The sequence below is a fragment of the Haliotis rufescens genome, unplaced genomic scaffold, assembly GCF_023055435.1.
Source record: "Haliotis rufescens isolate VD_foot unplaced genomic scaffold, xgHalRufe1.0.p SCAF_20, whole genome shotgun sequence".
Taxonomy (NCBI): Eukaryota; Metazoa; Mollusca; class Gastropoda; order Lepetellida; family Haliotidae; genus Haliotis; species Haliotis rufescens.
The window spans coordinates 5,516,438-5,537,671 of NW_025963891.1; the positions used below are offsets into that span (position 1 = coordinate 5,516,438).

General features: G+C 39.8%; 1 protein-coding gene across 3 annotated transcripts in view; it reads left to right on the forward strand.

Moving 5' to 3' along the window:
• The first annotated feature begins 444 nt into the window (after window positions 1-444).
• LOC124123410 (H(+)/Cl(-) exchange transporter 7-like) overlaps window positions 445-21,234 on the forward strand; it is a 39,738-nt gene continuing 18,948 nt past the window's right edge. The window contains exons 1-11 of one of the 3 annotated variants that reach the window (XM_048400769.1): window positions 445-580; window positions 3,282-3,326; window positions 6,081-6,104; window positions 10,182-10,316; window positions 11,386-11,451; window positions 12,162-12,294; window positions 15,913-16,022; window positions 16,602-16,745; window positions 19,462-19,545; window positions 20,092-20,250; window positions 21,008-21,118. In XM_048400769.1, the coding sequence (XP_048256726.1) occupies window positions 491-580; window positions 3,282-3,326; window positions 6,081-6,104; window positions 10,182-10,316; window positions 11,386-11,451; window positions 12,162-12,294; window positions 15,913-16,022; window positions 16,602-16,745; window positions 19,462-19,545; window positions 20,092-20,250; window positions 21,008-21,118 (1,101 nt within the window). In that variant the 5' untranslated portion in view covers window positions 445-490. The remainder of the gene's footprint in view (window positions 581-3,281; window positions 3,327-6,080; window positions 6,105-10,181; window positions 10,317-11,385; window positions 11,452-12,161; window positions 12,295-15,912; window positions 16,023-16,601; window positions 16,746-19,461; window positions 19,546-20,091; window positions 20,251-21,007; window positions 21,119-21,234) is intronic. The other 2 variants (XM_048400770.1, XM_048400771.1) reach the window with 2 other exon arrangements.

The following is a 21,234-nucleotide window of genomic DNA, read 5'->3' on the forward strand; positions in this document are numbered from 1 at the left end:
CTTGACCTTGAGCGGTCTGGGTTCTGAAAGAGTTTGAAATGGAACTCTCTTACGAAAAGAAATCCATGTGCTTCCCTAATCCTCTATATCATACTCATTATGACTCCAGATGAAAAACCCGTACAGCCAAGGATTCTACATAACCGATAAACTATACTTTTAAACGACAATTAGAAGAGGTACTAATGAAGTGATGCAGGCTAAAAAGGCACCTCAGCCAAACGTCACAGTGAAAACAGAGTTGACTTTTTTTGCCAGTTAATATAGTCTTGAAGTTCCAAATCGCCACGTCCCTTCTATAGATCAAGGTGTGATGCCCATTATATAGTAGCTTAGATAAAATATAGTATATAATAATATCAAAGGATGCACTTTGCTTCGGAAACCTATAGGCTCATCGTTGAACTTTTTGTGTTGAATACTTTTTCGTTATATTTCCGAACCACATTTTATAACGTTGAGGAAAGCACGTGATCGATGTAAACATAGAATGGCGGAAGCGGAGGACAGAGAGTCTCTGCTGGGCTCTAACAGAGATCGCTCATCGTCAACAGACAGTAGGCGGCGACACAACCCTTTTGTAGGTGTCTATTGTAAATCAAAGGGGTGACAGATAACATCTTATTTATGAATCTCTTCATGTTCACCCGAATTTTCCTGTCAACTTTCACTTAAGGAAAATTATGACAGTGTTAGTCATCCTAGCATCAGCTGACAGGCCCGTTGTGGAAGCGGATATGTGGACAATGTTCAGTCAATATCTTGTATACATATATACGCCTGTATACGTCTGTAACGAAGATTATTGTTGTTGTTATTATTATATTTATTATCATTGTTATTTTCGGATCATAGGTTTTCAGACATACATTTTCGGACTGCAATGTTTATGGCGATTACTCTGGCTGTAACATGTATAAAGAGGGGTGTTGCGTCACACAGACATTGTAAATACTCAGATGATGACTTTGTTAAGATAAAGTCGTCATTTATAAGTGTGTGAGATGTTTTACAGTTATTCTTGTGATAAGTGAGGAAAATATGAATGTTTCGTAATCATCGGAAAACCCATAACACAGGGAGATTATTATTAAAGAATGTCTGTATTAATACTATAATGATCACCAACTTCTAAATCTCGTTCAGACATAATTTGAACATGGTTCTGAAAAATGTGAACTTTGTATGTCATCAAGTACCCAATTTGTTTCAAATGACACCCATTTTCGAACAGCCATATTGATAGTGATTTGACGCGTTATAACGAGAGGTTACGTCATCAAAGCTGCCGTCTTAATAGTGTAGACAGAATTTTGGTGGCTGTGTCATGATGAAAAGGAAGAGTAAACTAATATGAGCCCTATAATTTGACAAATATTCATCTTTTGTCAACAGGTTTCAAACTTTCAATTACAGTCAAGTCTCGTAATCCGACACTCGTTTATCAGACAATCGGCTTTATCCGACACAATTGATGGGAACCGATTTAATCAGTGCTTTTTAGACCCGTTAATCCGACAGTTTCGCACTCCTAATCCGACACACCTAATTTGCAATGAAATGCTGAAATCACTCATACACTCGCTCACTCATTAATCCGACACAGTGATCACCGTGTACACAGACCCGTGTTTTGATGCAAGACGAGTTGGCGAGTAGCTGCATATTTCAACGGCTGCAGAGATAAACTTGCTTAACAATAAACAATTAATGCTTTAAATAAACAAAACAGGATTAATCACATGCCTAGATTACCTCAATCTCATTAAAAACAGATACAAGTTCTCGCTACCGCTTAAGACATTCCATTACAGGTCACGTCAGAACGACCTTTCGCAAACTTTGACCAACCAATGAAATTACTGACAGGTGTCGACATTAGCCACTGAAAAAGCAGCTTTCTTAAGCATTGCGGCACTAGTTTCAAATTAGCGACTTCCATTCCAGACTATGCTTTAAAAAGTATTTTGAAAGTTGTCCAATTTTCGATCACGAATGTTGATACTACCTAATTTTGTTTATCCGACATACTTGTTAATTCGACATAATCATATGCAACCAACAATGTCGGATTAACGGGACTTGACTGTACTTTTTGAGTTTTAATGCTGATCTGTAAGAGTTATGTTAAGAGCTGTGCATAAAAAAAACCATGTCTGTTCATTCATGGAAATGCCGCTAAAGTACCAAACCAATCAGGTGTTCGAAAGTAGGTGACATCACAACAGTGCAGCGGAAGTTTACAGATGAGGCAATGGATGTCACACCTTTTATTGATGATTTTCTTTCGGAGTGTAGCTGAATTGTATTGCTGGAAACATCACCTTCTGGTATAAAGCAGAATTTGAATTTTGATTCACTGATCCATCGAAATATCAGCAATGCCATCTTAACTGATCGAAAATAGGGTAATTTATGAAACTCCATTAATGAAGGTCTTTGTGACTTCTGTTTGATGTAAAAGTGAGAGTATAACTGATGATTGATTGTTATACATGCCAAGATATAACAGTAAAGTTGATGTGTCTCATGGGCGGATACAGAGGGGGGGTGCGCACCCCTCCTTTTTATTACGAAAAAAATCTTTATTTCTGTATAAATTACCACCAAAGACAATAAATAGATCTTAATTGTGCACCCCCCTTTTCAAAAAAGCTGTATCCGCCCTTGTGTCTGTTTTGCAACTTACACAATTTATATAATGATCAGTGTCAAAAATATGTTCATAATATATACCGTATTCCATGTAATAAGCGCCCCGCTCTAATAGGCACCCACGGCGATATTTGTTAATATATTGGCTTGTGAACAATCCCAATTAGCACCCCTTACGATTGATCAATGTACACAAGACTTATTTATTGGTGTATAATACGCACTTGTGTTTTATATGCATTCTTAATTATTGGCAATTAAATTCAGAAAAAATATATCTTTTGTATATAAACATTTCGGGCTGTCAGCATAAACCACAAAATTTATCTTTCAACTGTTTTTTCTCTCACCAAAATACCATTCTAATAAGAGCCTCCTATTTCTAATTTTGAGAGTGCTCTGGGCTCTTATTCAACGAATACGGTAATAACAATTTTGACAAAACTCTCAGTAAGTATACTACTACTTATACTGAAGGTGATTATTCAATGATCAGTGGGAAAGTATTATCAGAGTAAAGTAACACGATATGTGACAAAAATAACAATTGAAATATGACAGCAGTGGTAGGCCAAAATGTTTGTTGCAAAAAGTAACATTGACATAACAAGCATGGTTGTCTTCAGATGTCATTCCGGAACAGAGAAAGATGGTCAAACTATCCTCCAACTGTGAGTTGTTCAGATTGCATGGGTCATGGACCACTGGTTGTGGGAACAGTCACTAACCACTGTCTTTCTTTTCTCTCTACTTGCATGCCTGTTTCATCCATACTGATCATTAATGACTGGAGTTTCAAGGTGTTGTGTAACAATTATGGCTGAAATGATTCATTGATGCTCTGGTCCCCAATAATGTCAATCTCAGCAATACACTAAAGGATACACTTCATACTGAATCAATATGTGGATCATTTCATAAAGTGTTTCATGTGGACATCAGATATTGTATAACCAGGGTATTTTGGGAAAAGGCTTTAATGTTAACTTAACATGTCGTTTATGAAATTCTATAAAGTTCTAGGTTGAAATATGAAATAGAAATGAGAAGGGGGATTGTACTGGGAGGAGGCGGCGACCTACAAGGTCAAAGATTATTGGTTCCGTTTTTTCTGGGTGATAACTTCTTATGAGTTTAAGGGAATATAGCAGGAACTGCCTTCACATTTTCGATTTGTCTAAGTCCGTGTTTCATAGTAATCATTATTTGGTGTTGTAAAATAACTGGAAACGAGTGTGACATCAAGAAGTGTCTTTGGAAATTGTTGGGTTTTGTTTTCCTCTATTATATCAAAAATGGAAAATACTCACATACATTTATTCTGAAACAGTGTATAACAGTACAAATGTTTTGCAGAGTGTTGGGACAAATGTTGTATAGTTACTTCATTGCATCCTTTCAGCCCTAGTAGCAATGTTATTAGAAATGCAGTGTTTGATGTGTGGAAATGTGCAGCATTTGTTTATTTACAAGGTCTAGACTATGTTTCACTTTGAAATACTATTTACAGCTTCTATACCATATCTCAGAATAGCATGCCGTTTATCACTTCAAGACTATATCACTGTTTTTTACATACTATGTGTCAGTTTAACACAGTTCGATTAACAATGTCTAGACCACACGACGGAAAAATAATGTATATTTTGAGATGAAAAAACAAGCAGTTCCTGTTTTGTGGCCTTGATGTTTAAGGCCATGGTGAGGCATTGTTTTTGTTACATGGCTTGTAGCTGCTTATCTACAATGAAGTATATTATATTTAATCTTTTAAGGAGTCATGCTTTACCTTCCTGTGGACAGATTTAAATAATTAGCTGTCTAGCATGTCCACAGTAGATAAATAATGGAAAGAAATTAAATCTTTGTTGTACAGTGTTATATTTCATCTTTTCATCCTTGCAACTGGGATTTATCTAGACATTGTCTGGGTATGGTGCAACATATATTAGTGAATTGGTCCTCAATAACATAAGCCACTGTATGCAATATGTTTCAATGTAAGCTCTGGGTTACAAGTTAGAATTGATCCTCAATAACATAAGCCACTGTATGCAATATGTTTCAATGTAAGCTCTGGGTTACACGTTAGAATTGATCCTCAATAACATAAGCCACTGTATGCAATATGTTTCATTGTAAGCTCTGGATTCTGTGTAAGAATTGGTCCTCAATAACATAAGCCACTGTATGCAATATGTTTCAATGTAAGCTCTGGGTTACACGTTAGAATTGATCCTCAATAACATAAGCCACTGTATGCAATATGTTTCAATGTAAGCTCTGGGTTACACGTTAGAATTGGTCCTCAATAACATAAGCCACTGTATGCATTATGTTTCAATGTAAGCTCTGGGTTACAAGTTAGAATTGATCCTCAATAACATAAGCCACTGTATGCAATATGTTTCAATGTAAGCTCTGGGTTACAAGTTTGAATTGGTCCTCAGCAACAGGTGCTTGTTGTGTGAGGTGAAATAATAGGTTGGGTGGTCAGGGTTGTTGACATTGTTGATAACGTGGAGAGTTGCTCATAATCCCTATCATTGTCTGGTCAAGACACTGTATGCAATATGTTTCAATGTAAGCTCTGGGTTACAAGTTAGAATTGGTCCTCAATAACATAAGCCACTGTATGCAATATGTTTCAATGTAAGCTCTGGGTTACACGTTAGAATTGATCCTCAATAACATAAGCCACTGTATGCAATATGTTTCAATGTAAGCTCTGGGTTACACGTTAGAATTGGTCCTCAATAACATAAGCCACTGTATGCATTATGTTTCAATGTAAGCTCTGGGTTACAAGTTTGAATTGGTCCTCAATAACATAAGCCACTGTATGCAATATGTTTCAATGTAAGCTCTGGGTTACAAGTTTGAATTGGTCCTAAGCAACAGGTGCTTGTTGTGTGAGGTGAAATAATAGGTTTGGTGGTCAGGGTTGTTGACATTGTTGATAACGTGGAGAGTTGCTCATAATCCCTATCATTGTCTGGTCAAGACTTGATAACATACAGGTCACAGTCGTATAGCTGGACATTGTCTGAGTAACAAGCAAAGAAACATGGTATCTTGTTAAAGATGTATACAAAGATGTACAGTTACGTGTTGGAAGGTCATACATTACAGCATCTAGGTCACGACGTCTTTATTTAGGCCGCAATGGATGGGAGAAATATAAGTACATTTGTGTAGCTGAATACTTTTTTATTTGGCAGAAAGTTGTTTTCGTAGCCAGTTAGGGAAAGAAATGTTCATTCTGTTTATAGGATAAATATCTTTACACAAACAAATCTACTTCTAGGATAGTTTTGTTCTAGGGGTTTTCACTGACACAAGAGACAACATACAATGCATATGATCAATTACTGCAATTACTTACAGTTACTTTAGTTTCGTAGTCGCATCATTTTATTTTTCAGATGTATCCCAGAACGAGAACTGAGGCAAATAAAAATAGTTCACACATTATATTTTATTTTATTTTGTTTCCGGCTTTTGGCTTCCTTCTTCAAATCTTTAAACCGAAGGAAAAAATTGTCGCCATGTCATGCATGAGAGACTAGTATCTATTTATGTAACAGGATTTTAAGAACAATACACCATGCCTTGGTCTTGTGATATCCTGACATCAGTCATCCAGATCTAGTTCCTTGTCATTTGACCTGTGTGTGCATCTGGCTGATAATGGGCACGCTGCTATCCCAGGCATGTATTATTGTGTGTGTCAGTGGAAGACACCACTGGTCATATCCAACTAGTCCGCAGCTTATTTCTGGCTTGTGTTTTTTTTGTAAACTAACTTGATGTTGGGATAAAACAACTTGTCTGTGAAGGTTTTCACCTGTCTCAGGTTCACAGTCTTGTGTCTGTCTCTGCTTCTATTATGTTGCCTATTACTGTCACTCACTGTCTATCCTTTCTTTCTTGTCAACATCTATTTTATTATTATTTGTTTTTTGTAACCTTTAACCAACAATTACTTGATAATGTAATAAGGTCAATTGAAATACACTTGTGTTGTTGAATATAGGGAAGTAGTATAGTGAAGTACATATAGCATTTAAATATAGGGAAGTAGTATAGTGAAGTACATATAGCATTTAAATATAGGGAAGTAGTATAGTGAAGTACATATAGCATTTAAATATAGGGAAGTAGTATAGTGAAGTACATATAGCATTTAAATATAGGGAAGTAGTATAGTGAAGTACATATAGCATTTAAATATAGGGAAGTAGTATAGTGAAGTACATATGGTATTTAACTATAGGGAAGTAGTATAGTGAAGTACGTGTAGTATTTAACTATAGGGAAGTAGTATAGTGAAGTACTTGTAGCGTTTAAGGATATTGCTACTTGATATTTTGTTGTTTGTTTTAAAGTGAAGGACACTGACAGAGAATGTTTCAAATGTGATAAAAACCTATTCTCATTTATCATGTTTATAATTGATCGTCATACAATCAACATTGTTTACAATACAATAATAAAAGTTGAATTTTAACCTCTTCCCATCACTAGATAGTAGCATATACATGATCCAGACCTCAATGTATGTATGGAAATATATTGATGTTTGTTTTGTTTTTAAAGGGGCACTTATCTAACGCAATTCCCCGGGACTGGTTGTTGGCTTTGTTATTGTTTTTTCCCAGTGAGTACCCGGATGTATAGCAGAAATCTAGACTAGTTCACGACCTCTGCTGCGCTATTCGTAAGCGCATTAGTCACTTTTATGGATACCGGTAGTAATAAGGGCGTATGGTCACACTGATCAACAAAATGATATACAGTTTTCGAGATAATAAGGAAATGTAGGTATCTTTGTGGGTAGCATTGGTAATGGTGACGAAGTTTTGATAAGTCACTTGCTTGGTAATTTTGCGATTTTCATTTACACTATTTTTACTTGCCACATAAAGTAAATATTTCACCTGAGCATTGCTTTTTTTATAGTGTGTATATTATTTTACTGTCAAAATGTGTAACATATTTATTAAACGTCTAAATATTCAGTTATTTTACAAATTGACATGAAAAACATTTCCATCTCTATTATTATGATAACGAATTCCAAACATTTTGATGTTTAATGTCATCACCAAGAGACTGAAAATGTTACGTTGAAAAGTACATTTCTATGTTGTTTGGCTTCTAATCCTACATGATAATCTGTTGTGATGTTTGTAGGCCCTTTTGATAGTCTTAATCAATCTGGACAGATTTTTTAGTCAAAATGACTGACTGACTGACTGATATAGAAGATTTAACGTGTCCTTTCTGACTGTAGCGTATTTCGCACACGGCCCTGGCCGGACCATTTAGTGTATTCCGAAAAGGGTGAAAGTGGTGTGTGCAACCCAAGAGGGGGCTTTTAGGGGTTGCTTGTATTGAATTTTTGGAATTTTTAAATTTGGAATAAAGGACTGAAATATTTACACATTTTATATATTGCCTGAGAGAATCACATTTTACAAATTGACGGTAATATATACACGCTTACAAAGGAAAAGACCTGTGAAAACAACGTCTATCGTGCATTGAAGAATTTCCCAACCAAGACGTAGAGAAACAAGAACAAATTATCGGTTCAAATGAAGGAAAACAAAATGCAAATACCATAATTACAACCTACCAAATTTATGTGTATAAATTTTAGGCAGCTTCCTTGTTCGAGGAATGTATCCGTGAATATCCACACAAAGGAACAATATCCCACTCGTCTGCAGCTGTACAAAGAAACTTATTCGATGTCACGTGCCTCTGTAACAATCAAATATTTTAAAAGATATATATCGTTTCGGGATATTACAACCCATGTTCGTTTCTCAACTGATCACTTGGATTGTTTCAGGTGTTTCACATAGGTGTCAAGTCTCAAGGGTCGGCTGAGAAAGCCCACGTGACAACTATTTTCATAACGTCCACGGTTCCTAAAACATCCATTGAGTGATAGATAACAATGATCAATCAATCAACGTATTATCAGTTAACCCCTTTGAACAAAGTATGTTGTTTTTACATGGGCACTTCATGCCATGATATGAGTGTATTCCCTTTGTTTTAGTAAACCTAGACATGTAAACACTCACTTTTGACATATCCACTGTGCAAGATAACAGTGATTAATCAATCAACGTATTTTCTGTTAATCCTTTGATGACTAGGAACAATCCGTTGATATACAAAAAAAAAGTAAATCAACTGATCATTCATCTCTTGCTGGGCTGCCACGTGCATATTACATAACACACATTTCACCTCACTTCAAACCTGGATTTAGATTGAATAATTACCCCAGACACAATAAATGCCAAATGGGAACCTTTGTCAGGTAATCTAAGTGATGCTACCACTAATTGTACCTGTAATAAATTCATTAACTGAGCATCAAGTGAATGACGACAAATACACAAGTGTAGGGGTTATACGAGAAAATGTGGATGACAAGGGAGTAGTAATCGTATTATCGACGCAATCCGAAATCCGAAAATGCTTTCACTGCATGGATACTTTTTTAGTATTAAACTATATCCATCTGGGGTATTTCCAAATGATGACATCCGATGAGCTCTGCCGTTCTTTTTGTCTGTTTGTTTGGGCTGAAGAAATTAATTAACATGCGCCCTTTGTCGAAATCTTTATAGATCACAGTTAACCAATCAGTGTTTATGCAAAAATGCGTAAAACAAATTTTGCCTCCAGCCTCCAAGTTTATTTAACTGTCCTTGCAGACGGTAGCCCAGTCTCTGGTCACGCTCAGTTGCGTTGCGTATCATCCGGGTACTCACGGGGGAAAAAACAATAACAAAGGCAACAACCAGTCCGGGGAATTGCGTTAGATCAGTGCCCCTTTAAGGTGTCTCCTGTTGCCTGAGAGCAAAATAATGTCTTGTTTAGCTTTGTAGCAGCATGTGAACTTTGTTTTCTCTACATTTCATGTACCATATGTTTTTGTGCACACATTGTTTTACCGAACGCCAAATATTGCATCCTGTATTTAGGAAAGATTAAGGGACACAAATGGTTTCAACTGCGAGTCCATTGGATGCAACATAGTATGGATGTTGGAATGATTTAACTAATTAAAACATGTACGGAAGATCTATGTTATGTTTATGTTCTAATTAGAAATACAACAATGTTTGGACAGTCACTACTTTGGACAAGGAAATCCCAATGTATAATAAGCTTTAGGCACCACACCTTGTTGTTCATGTCTGTTGGTGAACTGGTCCCGGGACTCCCATACTGACGCCTGGGATACCCACAATGCATCACTGAGAGTCCCAGTGACTCAGACATATATAGACAATGGTAAATCTCTGTGTGCATCCCATTAGAGATAAACCTACTGTGTTTTGAAATTTGATGTACCCCCACTGTAGAGTAGATGCTGCTTATTTTAATTTGGACACAAGCACTTTGGATGTTGAAATATAAGTTTGACATTGACATTCATTACCCTGAATTGATTTTAATTGAGGGCTTGTTGAATAATACTGTTACGCATCATGTAGGCTGTGAAGCGAGCCCACGGGGACGAGGGAAGCCTCACGCGTGATGTGGAGAATAGCAGGGACAACGATGAGAACGAGATCACCATTGACAACGAGCAGTCCATTCCAGAGAAACTGCTGTCTGCCAGGTTTGAGGTAAGCACGCCCTAGGTGTTAGGGCTGTAACCATGGTAACGACATCCATATTATTTGTGAGTGGGTTTGATTTTACGCCGCTTTTAGCAATATTCCAGCAATATCACGGCGGGGGGACACCAGAAATGGGCCTCACACATTGTACCCATGTCAGGAATCGAACCCGGGTCTTCTGTGTGATGAGCGAACACTTTAACCACTGGGCTACCCAGCCACCCCTCATATTATTTGTGTGTTTTTCAACTTCATACTCAGATTCAGATGGTGTGAGAAAATATAAGTGAAAAAGATTCCTTTTTTGAGAATACAACTGATCAGTATGCTAAATTGACAGTTGATTAAATATGTCGTTTTGCTCTCCATTTTTCCTCAACTCAGTACGATAATTTCTGGTGAAAACAATTGGAGGTTTTAAAGGTATAGGCTTTTCCATGCTTTTGCTCTTCAATCGCATGCCTGGTAGAAATACAATATGTGAGATAGTGACGTGATGCACTGCAGCTCTACAGCACATGACTAATAGGTCACAGCATGATATAGTTACTGAAAGGTGATATATGTCTTGATAGTCAAACGTGACTATAAAAAAAACCCAGATAACACAGATCATTTTGATGTCACAATGGATCCTTGTCATCATTGAGTGCTTGCACCCATGACAAAAGCAGCCTGGATTTCACAGAAGCATTGGCAGCAGTTGCTATTGTCTCAGATTTAAAATGTCTACTGAAATGTTTTATCTTGTACCAGTACACAACTAGTCAATCTTCAAAGGGGCAAAGTTACGCAAGTTACTGATGTCATAATCATGGATGGAGTATCAGCTTATTCGTTTAAAACTCTCGCAGGGTAAATGCATCCCTTCTCTAATCTATTTTTGTATCAGTCAGATGTCTCTAATCATGGAAACACCAGAGTTTGATTCCTGGCGTCTGCCAGGCTAATATCTGTGAAGATGTATTGCATACTCACTCACTCACTCACTCACTCACTCACTCACTCACTCACTCACTCACTCACTCACTCACTCACTCACTCACTCACTCACTCACTCCGTTGTTTGCTGCAGAGTCTTGACTACGACATCTGTGAGAATGTGCTGTACCAACGTGAGGAGAAGCAGAAAACTACCAAGGTGAAGGTCACAAACAGGAGAAAAGATTTAAGATTTAAACTTGATAGAGGTGATTTGGCGACCAGGTTTAAAATTAGGCGACCAATGAAGATGTAAGCTTGATAGAGGTGATTTGGTGACCAGGTTTAAAAATTAGGCGACCAATGAAGATCTGAGCTTGATAGAGGTGATTTGGCGACCAGGTTTAAAAATTAGGCGACCAATGAAGATGTAAGCTTGATAGAGGTGATTTGGCGACCAGGTTTAAAAATTAGGCGACCAATGAAGATGTAAGCTTGATAGAGGTGATTTGGTGACCAGGTTTAAGAATTAAGCGACCAATGAAGATGTAAGCTTGATAGAGGTGATTTGGCGACCAGGTTTAAAAATTAGGCGACCAATGAAGATGTAAGCTTGATAGAGGTGATTTGGTGACAATTACGCAACCAATGAAGATGAAAGCTTAATAGGGGTGATTTGGCAACCATGTTTAAAAATTAGGCGACCAATGAAGATGTAAGCTTGATAGAGGTGATTTGGTGACCAGGTTTAAAAATTAGGCGACCAATAAAGATGTAATCTTGATAGAGGTGATTTGGTGACAATTAGGCGACCAATGAAGATGTAAGCTTGATAGAGGTGATTTGGTGACAATTAGGCGACCAATGAAGATGTAAGCTTGATAGAGGTGATTTGGTGACAATATGGAGTCTCTGTCTGTGTGTGTGTAGGGCATCATCCGGATGGAGGTGGCGCGCTGGTTCGTGTCGCTGGTCATCGGGGTGTTGACGGGGCTGGTGGCCGCCTTCATTGATGTCATGGTGGAGAAGTGCTCCTCCCTCAAGTACAGCTATGTCAAAAACTGTATCCTTGCCTTTAGAGATGGTGAACTAGAATGAAAATATTTATATGCCAATCAAATCCAAATTCCACAGTAATTAATCATTGATTCTTATCCAACAGCGTTCTGTGCTTGATCCATAAAATAACTTTGTTTTTTATATGTTTGCTTTAAAGATATGTTAAACTGTTACTTCCCTCAAGTATTATACCAGGATATTACCACATTGTTTCCCTTAAGAATTACTGTTAGACCAGGATAGGACCACATCGTTTCGCTTAAATATTACTGTCAGCCCAGATAGGACCATATTGTTTTCCTCAAGTGTTACTATTAGACCAGGATAGGACCCTAAGTGTTACTGTTAGACCAGGATAGTGTTAGATCTGGATAGGACCTTAAGTGTTACTGTTAGACCAGGATAGGACCTTAAGTGTTACTGTTAGATATGGATAGGACCTTAAGTGTTACTGTTAGATAAGGGTGAAACGATACACAGATATTCCGATGCATCGCGATACTTGACCCACGATACCATATACGATAAACGTGGGCCAATTTATCGATACGCCACGATACGGAATGCAAATCTCAAGTAATGCGTTTCCTCGCTATTGTGCCTTTCAATAAACCGCAAACTTGGTTATACCGCTAGGTAACGCATGGCTCCAAAAACGTACTTACATTTTTAATAAGCTCAGGTTTTACACAGACAGATGTTATTCCCCATCTCAAAAAACATTATCAGCTGATCCCCGCAAGCACATAACCATGGAAATACCTGTCAGCAAATCCGAACTGAAGTACGCAATTCAATACCATTATTATAGTTACTATCTTGTTATTAAAACTCGTTCATTATATATCTGGACTTGTGTTTGTAATATATTTTATTAATTTTATTCAAAATTTCATTTAATATTGTTTTCATTAAGCTATGTGAAATCGTGTGTGAAGAGATACAGCAACCACAGTCAGATTACCGCTTTTGACACATTGAAACAAACTTTAGTTGCTAGAGAATGGATACATATATTACAAATGCCATACTTTGACTCATTAAAGGTCATATTTGTGGCAATTTCGCGAATATATGTCAACATAACGTTTTCGCAATCGAAATACATGTAGCACGGGAAGTCCCTAGGGTGACTGATCAAATTGTTCCATACGTAAAAATATCCTGCAACAGCAATCACCAGTACCAAAATGCTACACTTGTGGTTCTTATAATTTGAAATATATATATAGTAAAAGCTGCAACTAAGGTAACACGATATTGGAATATATTATTCCAGATAAAACAATAATTTCAGATAAAATTTCTTCGACCATTGCATCAAAATTCTTTGAAGTTGTATCACTGGTGGAGTACATTAATTATTTTCTGGTGTTTGAACTTTGAATTAGAGAAACTTCCAACTTCAGTAGTCTTGTTATTATAAAATAATTTTGACTTCCAAAATCATGAAAGGTTCAATCTTGACATGCTTTAAGTCTTGTTTTATTTATCATTGCGTATATTGAATACCAGAATACCAGAATATTGAGATGCGTATCGTATCGTGACCTTCCTGTATCGTTGCGGCCCTACTGTAAGACCAGGATAGGACCTTAAGTGTTACTGTTAGACCAGGATAGGACCTTAAGTATTACTGTTAGATCTTGATAGGACCTTAAGTGTTACTGTTAGACCAGGATAGGACCTTAAGTGTTACTGTTAGACCAGGATAGGACCTTAAGTATTACTGTTAGATCTTGATAGGACCTTAAGTATTACTGTTAGACCAGTATAGGACCTTAAGTGTTACTGTTAGACCATTATTGGACCTTGAGTGTTACTGTTAGACCATTATAGGACCTTAAGTGTTACTGTTAGACCAGGATAGGACCTTAAGTATTACTGTTAGATCTTGATAGGACCTTAAGTGTTACTGTTAGATCTGGATAGGACCTTAAGTGTTACTGTTACACCAGGATAGGACCTTAAGTGTTACTGTTACACCAGGATAGGACCTTAAGTGTTACTGTTACACCAGGATAGGACCTTAAGTGTTACTGTTAGACCAGGATAGGACCTTAAGTGTTACTGTTAGACCAGGATAGGACCTTAAGTGTTACTGTTAGATCTTGATAGGACCTTAAGTATTACTGTTAGACCAGTATAGGACCTTAAGTGTTACGGTTAGACCATTATAGGACCTTGAGTGTTACTGTTACACCAGGATAGGACCTTAAGTGTTACTGTTAGACCAGGATAGGACCTTAAGTATTACTGTTAGATCTTGATAGGACCTTAAGTGTTACTGTTAGATCTGGATAGGACCTTAAGTGTTACTGTTACACCAGGATAGGACCTTAAGTGTTACTGTTACACCAGGATAGGACCTTAAGTGTTACTGTTACACCAGGATAGGACCTTAAGTGTTACTGTTACACCAGGATAGGACCTTAAGTGTTACTGTTACACCAGGATAGCTCTTAAGTGTTACTGTTACACCAGGATAGGACCTTAAGTGTTACTGTTACACCAGGATAGGACCTTAAGTGTTACTGTTACACCAGGATAGGACCTTAAGTGTTACTGTTACACCAGGATAGGACCTTAAGCGTTACTGTTACACCAGGATAGGACCTTAAGTGTTACTGTTACACCAGGATAGGACCTTAAGTGTTACTGTTACACCAGGATAGGACCTTAAGTGTTACTGTTACACCAGGATAGGACCTTAAGCGTTACTGTTACACCAGGATAGGACCTTAAGCGTTACTGTTACACCAGGATAGGACCTTAAGTGTTACTGTTACACCAGGATAGGACCTTAAGTGTTACTGTTACACCAGGATAGGACCTTAAGTGTTACTGTTACACCAGGATAGGACCTTAAGCGTTACTGTTACACCAGGATAGGACCTTAAGCGTTACTGTTACACCAGGATAGGACCTTAAGCGTTACTGTTACACCAGGATAGGACCTTAAGTGTTACTGTTACACCAGGATAGGACCTTAAGTGTTACTGTTACACCAGGATAGGACCTTAAGCGTTACTGTTACACCAGGATAGGACCTTAAGCGTTACTGTTACACCAGGATAGGACCTTAAGTGTTACTGTTACACCAGGATAGGACCTTAAGTGTTACTGTTACACCAGGATAGGACCTTAAGTGTTACTGTTACACCAGGATAGGACCTTAAGTGTTACTGTTACACCAGGATAGGACCTTAAGTGTTACTGTTACACCAGGATAGGACCTTAAGTATTACTGTTACACCAGGATAGGACCTTAAGTATTACTGTTACACCAGGATAGGACCTTAAGTATTACTGTTACACCAGGATAGGACCTTAAGTATTACTGTTACACCAGGATAGGACCTTAAGTGTTACTGTTACACCAGGATAGGACCTTAAGTGTTACTGTTACACCAGGATAGGACCTTAAGTGTTACTGTTACACCAGGATAGGACCTTAAGCGTTACTGTTAGACCAGGATAGGACCTTAAGTGTTACTGTTAGACCAGGATAGGACCTTAAGTGTTACTGTTACACCAGGATAGGACCACACACTAGCCTTGTATGATGATATGCAGGTGTAAGGGAGGTGCTGCTTGTTGTGTTTTCCTGAGCTGTGTCTAGATGTGGACAGCTGCGTGGACAACCACTGTCTGTACGTGCCCTTCCTCATGTGGATCGGCTTCAATGCCGGCATCTGCATGGTCGGCGCCATCATCACTGCCTATGGCGAGGTACGTAGGTAAATAGAGGAAGTTTGTGTTCATCAATAATGTCACTTGGTGTGTTTAATTTACCGGAAAAAAAACTACATTACGAAACATGTTGGAGATATGCACATTTGTTATGTTGTCCAAGTGTGATCGTTGAATTGCCCTTGTGAGGGATTGTTGTATTGTCCAGGAGAGATTTGTGTATTGTCCTGGTGAGATTCCTCTATTGTTCTGGTGAGATTGTTGTATTGTCCTGGTGAGATTGCTGTATTGTCCTGGTGAGATTGTTGTATTGTCCAAGTGAGATTGTTGTATTGACCTGGTGAGATTGTTGTATTGTCCAAGTGAGATTGTTGTATTGTCCAAGTGAGATTGCTGTATTGTCCAAAGATTCCTCTATTGTTCTGGTGAGATTGTTGTATTGTCCTGTTGAGATTGTTGTATTGTCCTGGTGAGATTGTTGTATTGTCCTGGTGAGATTGTTGTATTGTCCAAGTGAGATTGTTGTATTGTCCAAGTGAGATTGCTCTATTGTCCAAGTGAAATTGCTGTATTGATATTTTGTCCTTGAGGTGTGAAACTCTTACATTGTGTTGGCAGCCGGTGGCAGCAGGGAGTGGAATTCCCCAGATCAAGTGCTACCTCAATGGCATTAAGATACCTCATGTCGTCCGCTTCAAAACCCTGGTCTGCAAGGTGGTTGGGGTCGTCTGTGCTGTAGCAGGAGGTCTGGCTGTAGGGAAGGTGGGTTCAGTTCTCATCTACAAGGTGGTGGGGTTGTCAGTGCTGTAGCAGGAGGTCTGGCTGTAGGGAAGGTGGGTTTATATGTATTGGAGAAAACACGCTCACGAGGTTTTGGTAGACAGAGCATGCCCTGGGGGTCGGGAAAAACCGCGGGGGCTTCGCCCCCTTGGTTTTTCCCTCTGAGGCAAACTGAGGGAAAGTGTTTTTCCATGCTTATAAACCGAAAAAAGAAACTTAAAACAACATTTATCAACATTTTTATGTTTCGAACATACTTTCCATGAACCTTAGGAAACGCGCGTAAAATATCTGTTGCTGGCGTACGGATCTTGAAAAGGACATTCTAAAAACCAGTGAGGCTTATCAACACGTCTGTAGTCTCGTGGTACACTCACTGGGCTACAGATATGAAGGTTGCGAGTTCGATCCTTGGGAATTTATAGAAAACATTTGTCATTTGATTTTACATTTCATTACATGTTACAATCTGAACGGAAGTTATATTAATAAAATACCCAGGACATTATATAAAATCCTTGGGATATTATATAATATCCCTGGGATATTATATAAAATCCCAGGGACATTACAACGTCCCTGTTTATGAGATTTAACCCGACTGGAACTTAAAACCTCACAATAGGATTTAATGCCTATAGAAAGAAGTCTCTTACTTAATAGCGATCCCAATGAATAGGTTTATAAAACATCTGCAAGGTGGTGGGGTCGTCTGTGCTGTAGCAGGAGGTCTGGCTGTAGGGAAGGTGGGTTCAGCTCTCATCTACAAGGTGGTGGGGTTGTCAGTGCTGTAGCAGGAGGTCTGGCTGTAGGGAAGGTGGGTTCAGCTCTCATCTACCAGGTGGTGGGGTCGTCTGTGCTGTAGCAGGAGGTCTGGCTGTAGGGAAGGTGGGTTTATCTAACATCTGCAAGGTGATGGGGTCGTCTGTGCTGTAGCAGGAGGTCTGGCTGTAGGGAAGGTGGGTTCAGCTCTCATCTACCAGGTGGTGGGGTTGTCTGTGCTGTAGCAGGAGGTCTGGCTGTAGGGAAGGTGGGTTCAGCTCTCATCTACCAGGTGGTGGGGTTGTCTGTGCTGTAGCAGGAGGTCTGGCTGTAGGGAAGGTGGGTTCAGCTCTCATCTACAAGGTGGTGGGGTTGTCTGTGCTGTAGCAGGAGGTCTGGCTGTAGGGAAGGTGGGTTCAGCTCTCATCTACCAGGTGGTGGGGTTGTCTGTGCTGTAGCAGGAGGTCTGGCTGTAGGGAAGGTGGGTTCAGCTCTCATCTACAAGGTGGTGGGGTTGTCTGTGCTGTAGCAGGAGGTCTGGCTGTAGGGAAGGTGGGTTTATCTAACATCTGCAAGGTGATGGGGTCGTCTGTGCTGTAGCAGGAGGTCTGGCTGTAGGGAAGGTGGGTTCAGCTCTCATCTACAAGGTGGTTGGGGTCGTCTGTGCTGTAGCAGGAGGTCTGGCTGTAGGGAAGGTGGGTTTATCTAACATCTGCAAGGTGGTGGGGTTGTCTGTGCTGTAGCAGGAGGTCTGGCTGTAGGGAAGGTGGGTTCAGCTCTCATCTACAAGGTGGTTGGGGTCGTCTGTGCTGTAGCAGGAGGTCTGACTGTAGGGAAGGTGGGTTTATCTAACATCTGCAAGGTGGTGGGGTCGTCTGTGCTGTAGCAGGAGGTCTGGCTGTAGGGAAGGTGGGTTTATCTAACATCTGCAAGGTGATGGGGTCGTCTGTGCTGTGGCAGGAGGTCTGGCTGTAGGAAGGTGGGTTCAGCTCTCATCTACAAGGTGGTGGGGTCGTCTGTGCTGTAGCAGGAGGTCTGACTGTAGGGAAGGTGGGTTCAGCTCTCATCTGCCAGGTGATGGGGTCGTCTGTGCTGTAGCAGGAGGTCTGACTGTAGGGAAGGTGGGTTCAGCTCTCATCTACAAGGTGGTTGGGGTCGTCTGTGCTGTAGCAGGAGGTCTGACTGTAGGGAAGGTGGGTTTATCTAACATCTGCAAGGTGGCGGGGTCGTCTGTGCTGTAGCAGGAGGTCTGGCTGTAGGGAAGGTGGGTTTATCTAACATCTGCAAGGTGATGGGGTCGTCTGTGCTGTAGCAGGAGGTCTGGCTGTAGGGAAGGTGGGTTCAGCTCTCATCTACAAGATGGTGGGGTCGTCTGTGCTGTAGCAGGAGGTCTGACTGTAGGGAAGGTGGGTTCAGCTCTCATCTGCCAGGTGATGGGGTCGTCTGTGCTGTAGCAGGAGGTCTGACTGTAGGGAAGGTGGGTTCAGCTCTCATTTGCCAGGTGATGGGGTCGTCTGTGCTGTAGCAGGAGGTCTGACTGTAGGGAAGGTGGGTTCAGCTCTCATCTACAAGGTGGTGGGGTTGTCAGTGCTGTAGCAGGAGGTCTGGCTGTAGGGAAGGTGGGTTCAGCTCTCATCTGCCAGGTGGTTGGGATTTCTTGAATAAATTTGCCCATTAGATATATGCGCCTATAATAGTAAGAATCTCAAGTTGAAATTTTGATTATGTAGTGAACATCTAACGTTCAGCTTTCTCCTACATTGTATGATATTCTGTGATACAATGGAATTAATTTCCAAGGTTGAGTGAGACCCAACTCACGTCAGGCTATGTTGAACATGGTCTGTTAGAGCTTCCATGTGTTAGTGCAGTAGACTGAACTGCGATACAGATGGTGTATTTGTTGATGAAGACTGACAGTGTGTTATGACTGCAGGAAGGCCCGATGATCCACTCTGGTGCCGTGATCGCAGCCGGGGTGTCTCAGGGGCGCTCAACATCATTCAACCTGGACTTCAAGGTAGGTCACTGAGTCTTGGTTCGTCCTTGTCAATAATGTCATACATCTTTAGTGCAGAGTTGTGTCCCTTACCTGTCCCAGAAACCGAGGATTGTGGGTTCAAATGCCAGAGTCACCCTGATTATGTTTCTAGGTTTGTCAGCACCATACCTGTGCCAGTGGGTTTTCACCAAGATGGTTAACATCTAAGATATGCATCATTTTCGGCTTTCCACCCACATCAATCTGACATGCTGTGATACTCTTCTGAGTGGCATGGAACTCCCCTGCTCGTATACATCGTTTACTGTTGGCTCAAGATTCATATTTTGATTGTTGCTTCCGGCTGACAAGAGACTTCTTGTCACAGAAACTGTGTGCAGGTGTTGATGCTACTGGACTTATCCGTCCATATCGGTATTTACCTCTTCACTAACTTAAACATGGAGAGAAAACATTCCTTACATCCTGAATACATTGCTACCGGGCTGTAGTGAGTCAAGTTTAACAAAGTAACATCAGGCTTTTCTGGAATGTTTATATATACATTTTTACTTGGTGTATCAGATATTTGAATACTTCCGCACGGACACGGAGAAGAGAGACTTTGTGTCGGGAGGGGCGGCAGCAGGCGTGGCAGCGGCCTTTGGAGCACCTGTGGGAGGGGTGTTGTTCGCCCTGGAGGAGGGGGCCAGCTTCTGGAACCAGGGTCTCACTTGGAGGATTGTAAGTTACCTCCCCCTGCCTTGACATAAGCCCCTAGCTGGGCTATAAGCCCATATCGGGTATATGCCCATATATGCAGTGTGAGACAATATCTAGTCAACAGCTTGTGTAGAGTGTAAGTCTGTATCTGGCGTATTAGTCTATATCTTGAGTGTAAGTTCATACCTTGCATATAAGCCATTATCATACCTCCATGTCATAATGATGAGATCTGATTGGTTCACATGATCTTGATAAAATACTATGTATCCCGACTTGGAGTGAAACAAATTTCTCAACGGGAAAATAAATCCCTAATACCCTGCCACGAACAAGACAGGCTGCACATAAATTTCTGAGAGGGAGAATAAATCCTTTATACCCTACTTCGAAGCAAAAAACTGCTTGCTTTTTCCGAGTCAGTGAAAGTCACGTGACATAGCACAAGTTAATCTGCACTCAATCGAACATCTGTTTTCTATCAATTTTGAATTTGTTTTCCTTCTTTTACAATGTCATATTAAAAGATGTCAGTAAGATAAATTTGTTGTAGCAGGATTACTCGAAGTGCCTGTGATTTTATGCGTCCTACAGAAGGGATTCATGCCACTCGGGACACATAAAACCCCAAGTACCCCTCGCGATTCTGCTACAACTTACAGTATTTTGTGTATAAAATCAACAGATATCAAACCCATGTCCATTAATGGGCAGCGATGTATGGTAGTCACATTTATCAACTGAGATCCTGTGTTATTTTCTTGAATGCCTGTTTCAGTTTTTTGCATCCATGACCTCCACCTTCACCTTGAATATTGTACAGAGCTATGTCAAAGGTCATGCGTGGGATCTTTCATCACCTGGTCTTATCAACTTTGGAAAATTTGATGTAAGCATATTTCATTGTTTGCCACATATCACATCCATCACAGAATAAATATCGTGATTCGTACAGGTATTATGTTTTTTATGCCATAAACACCTGTTTGAGTCATTAACTACCCA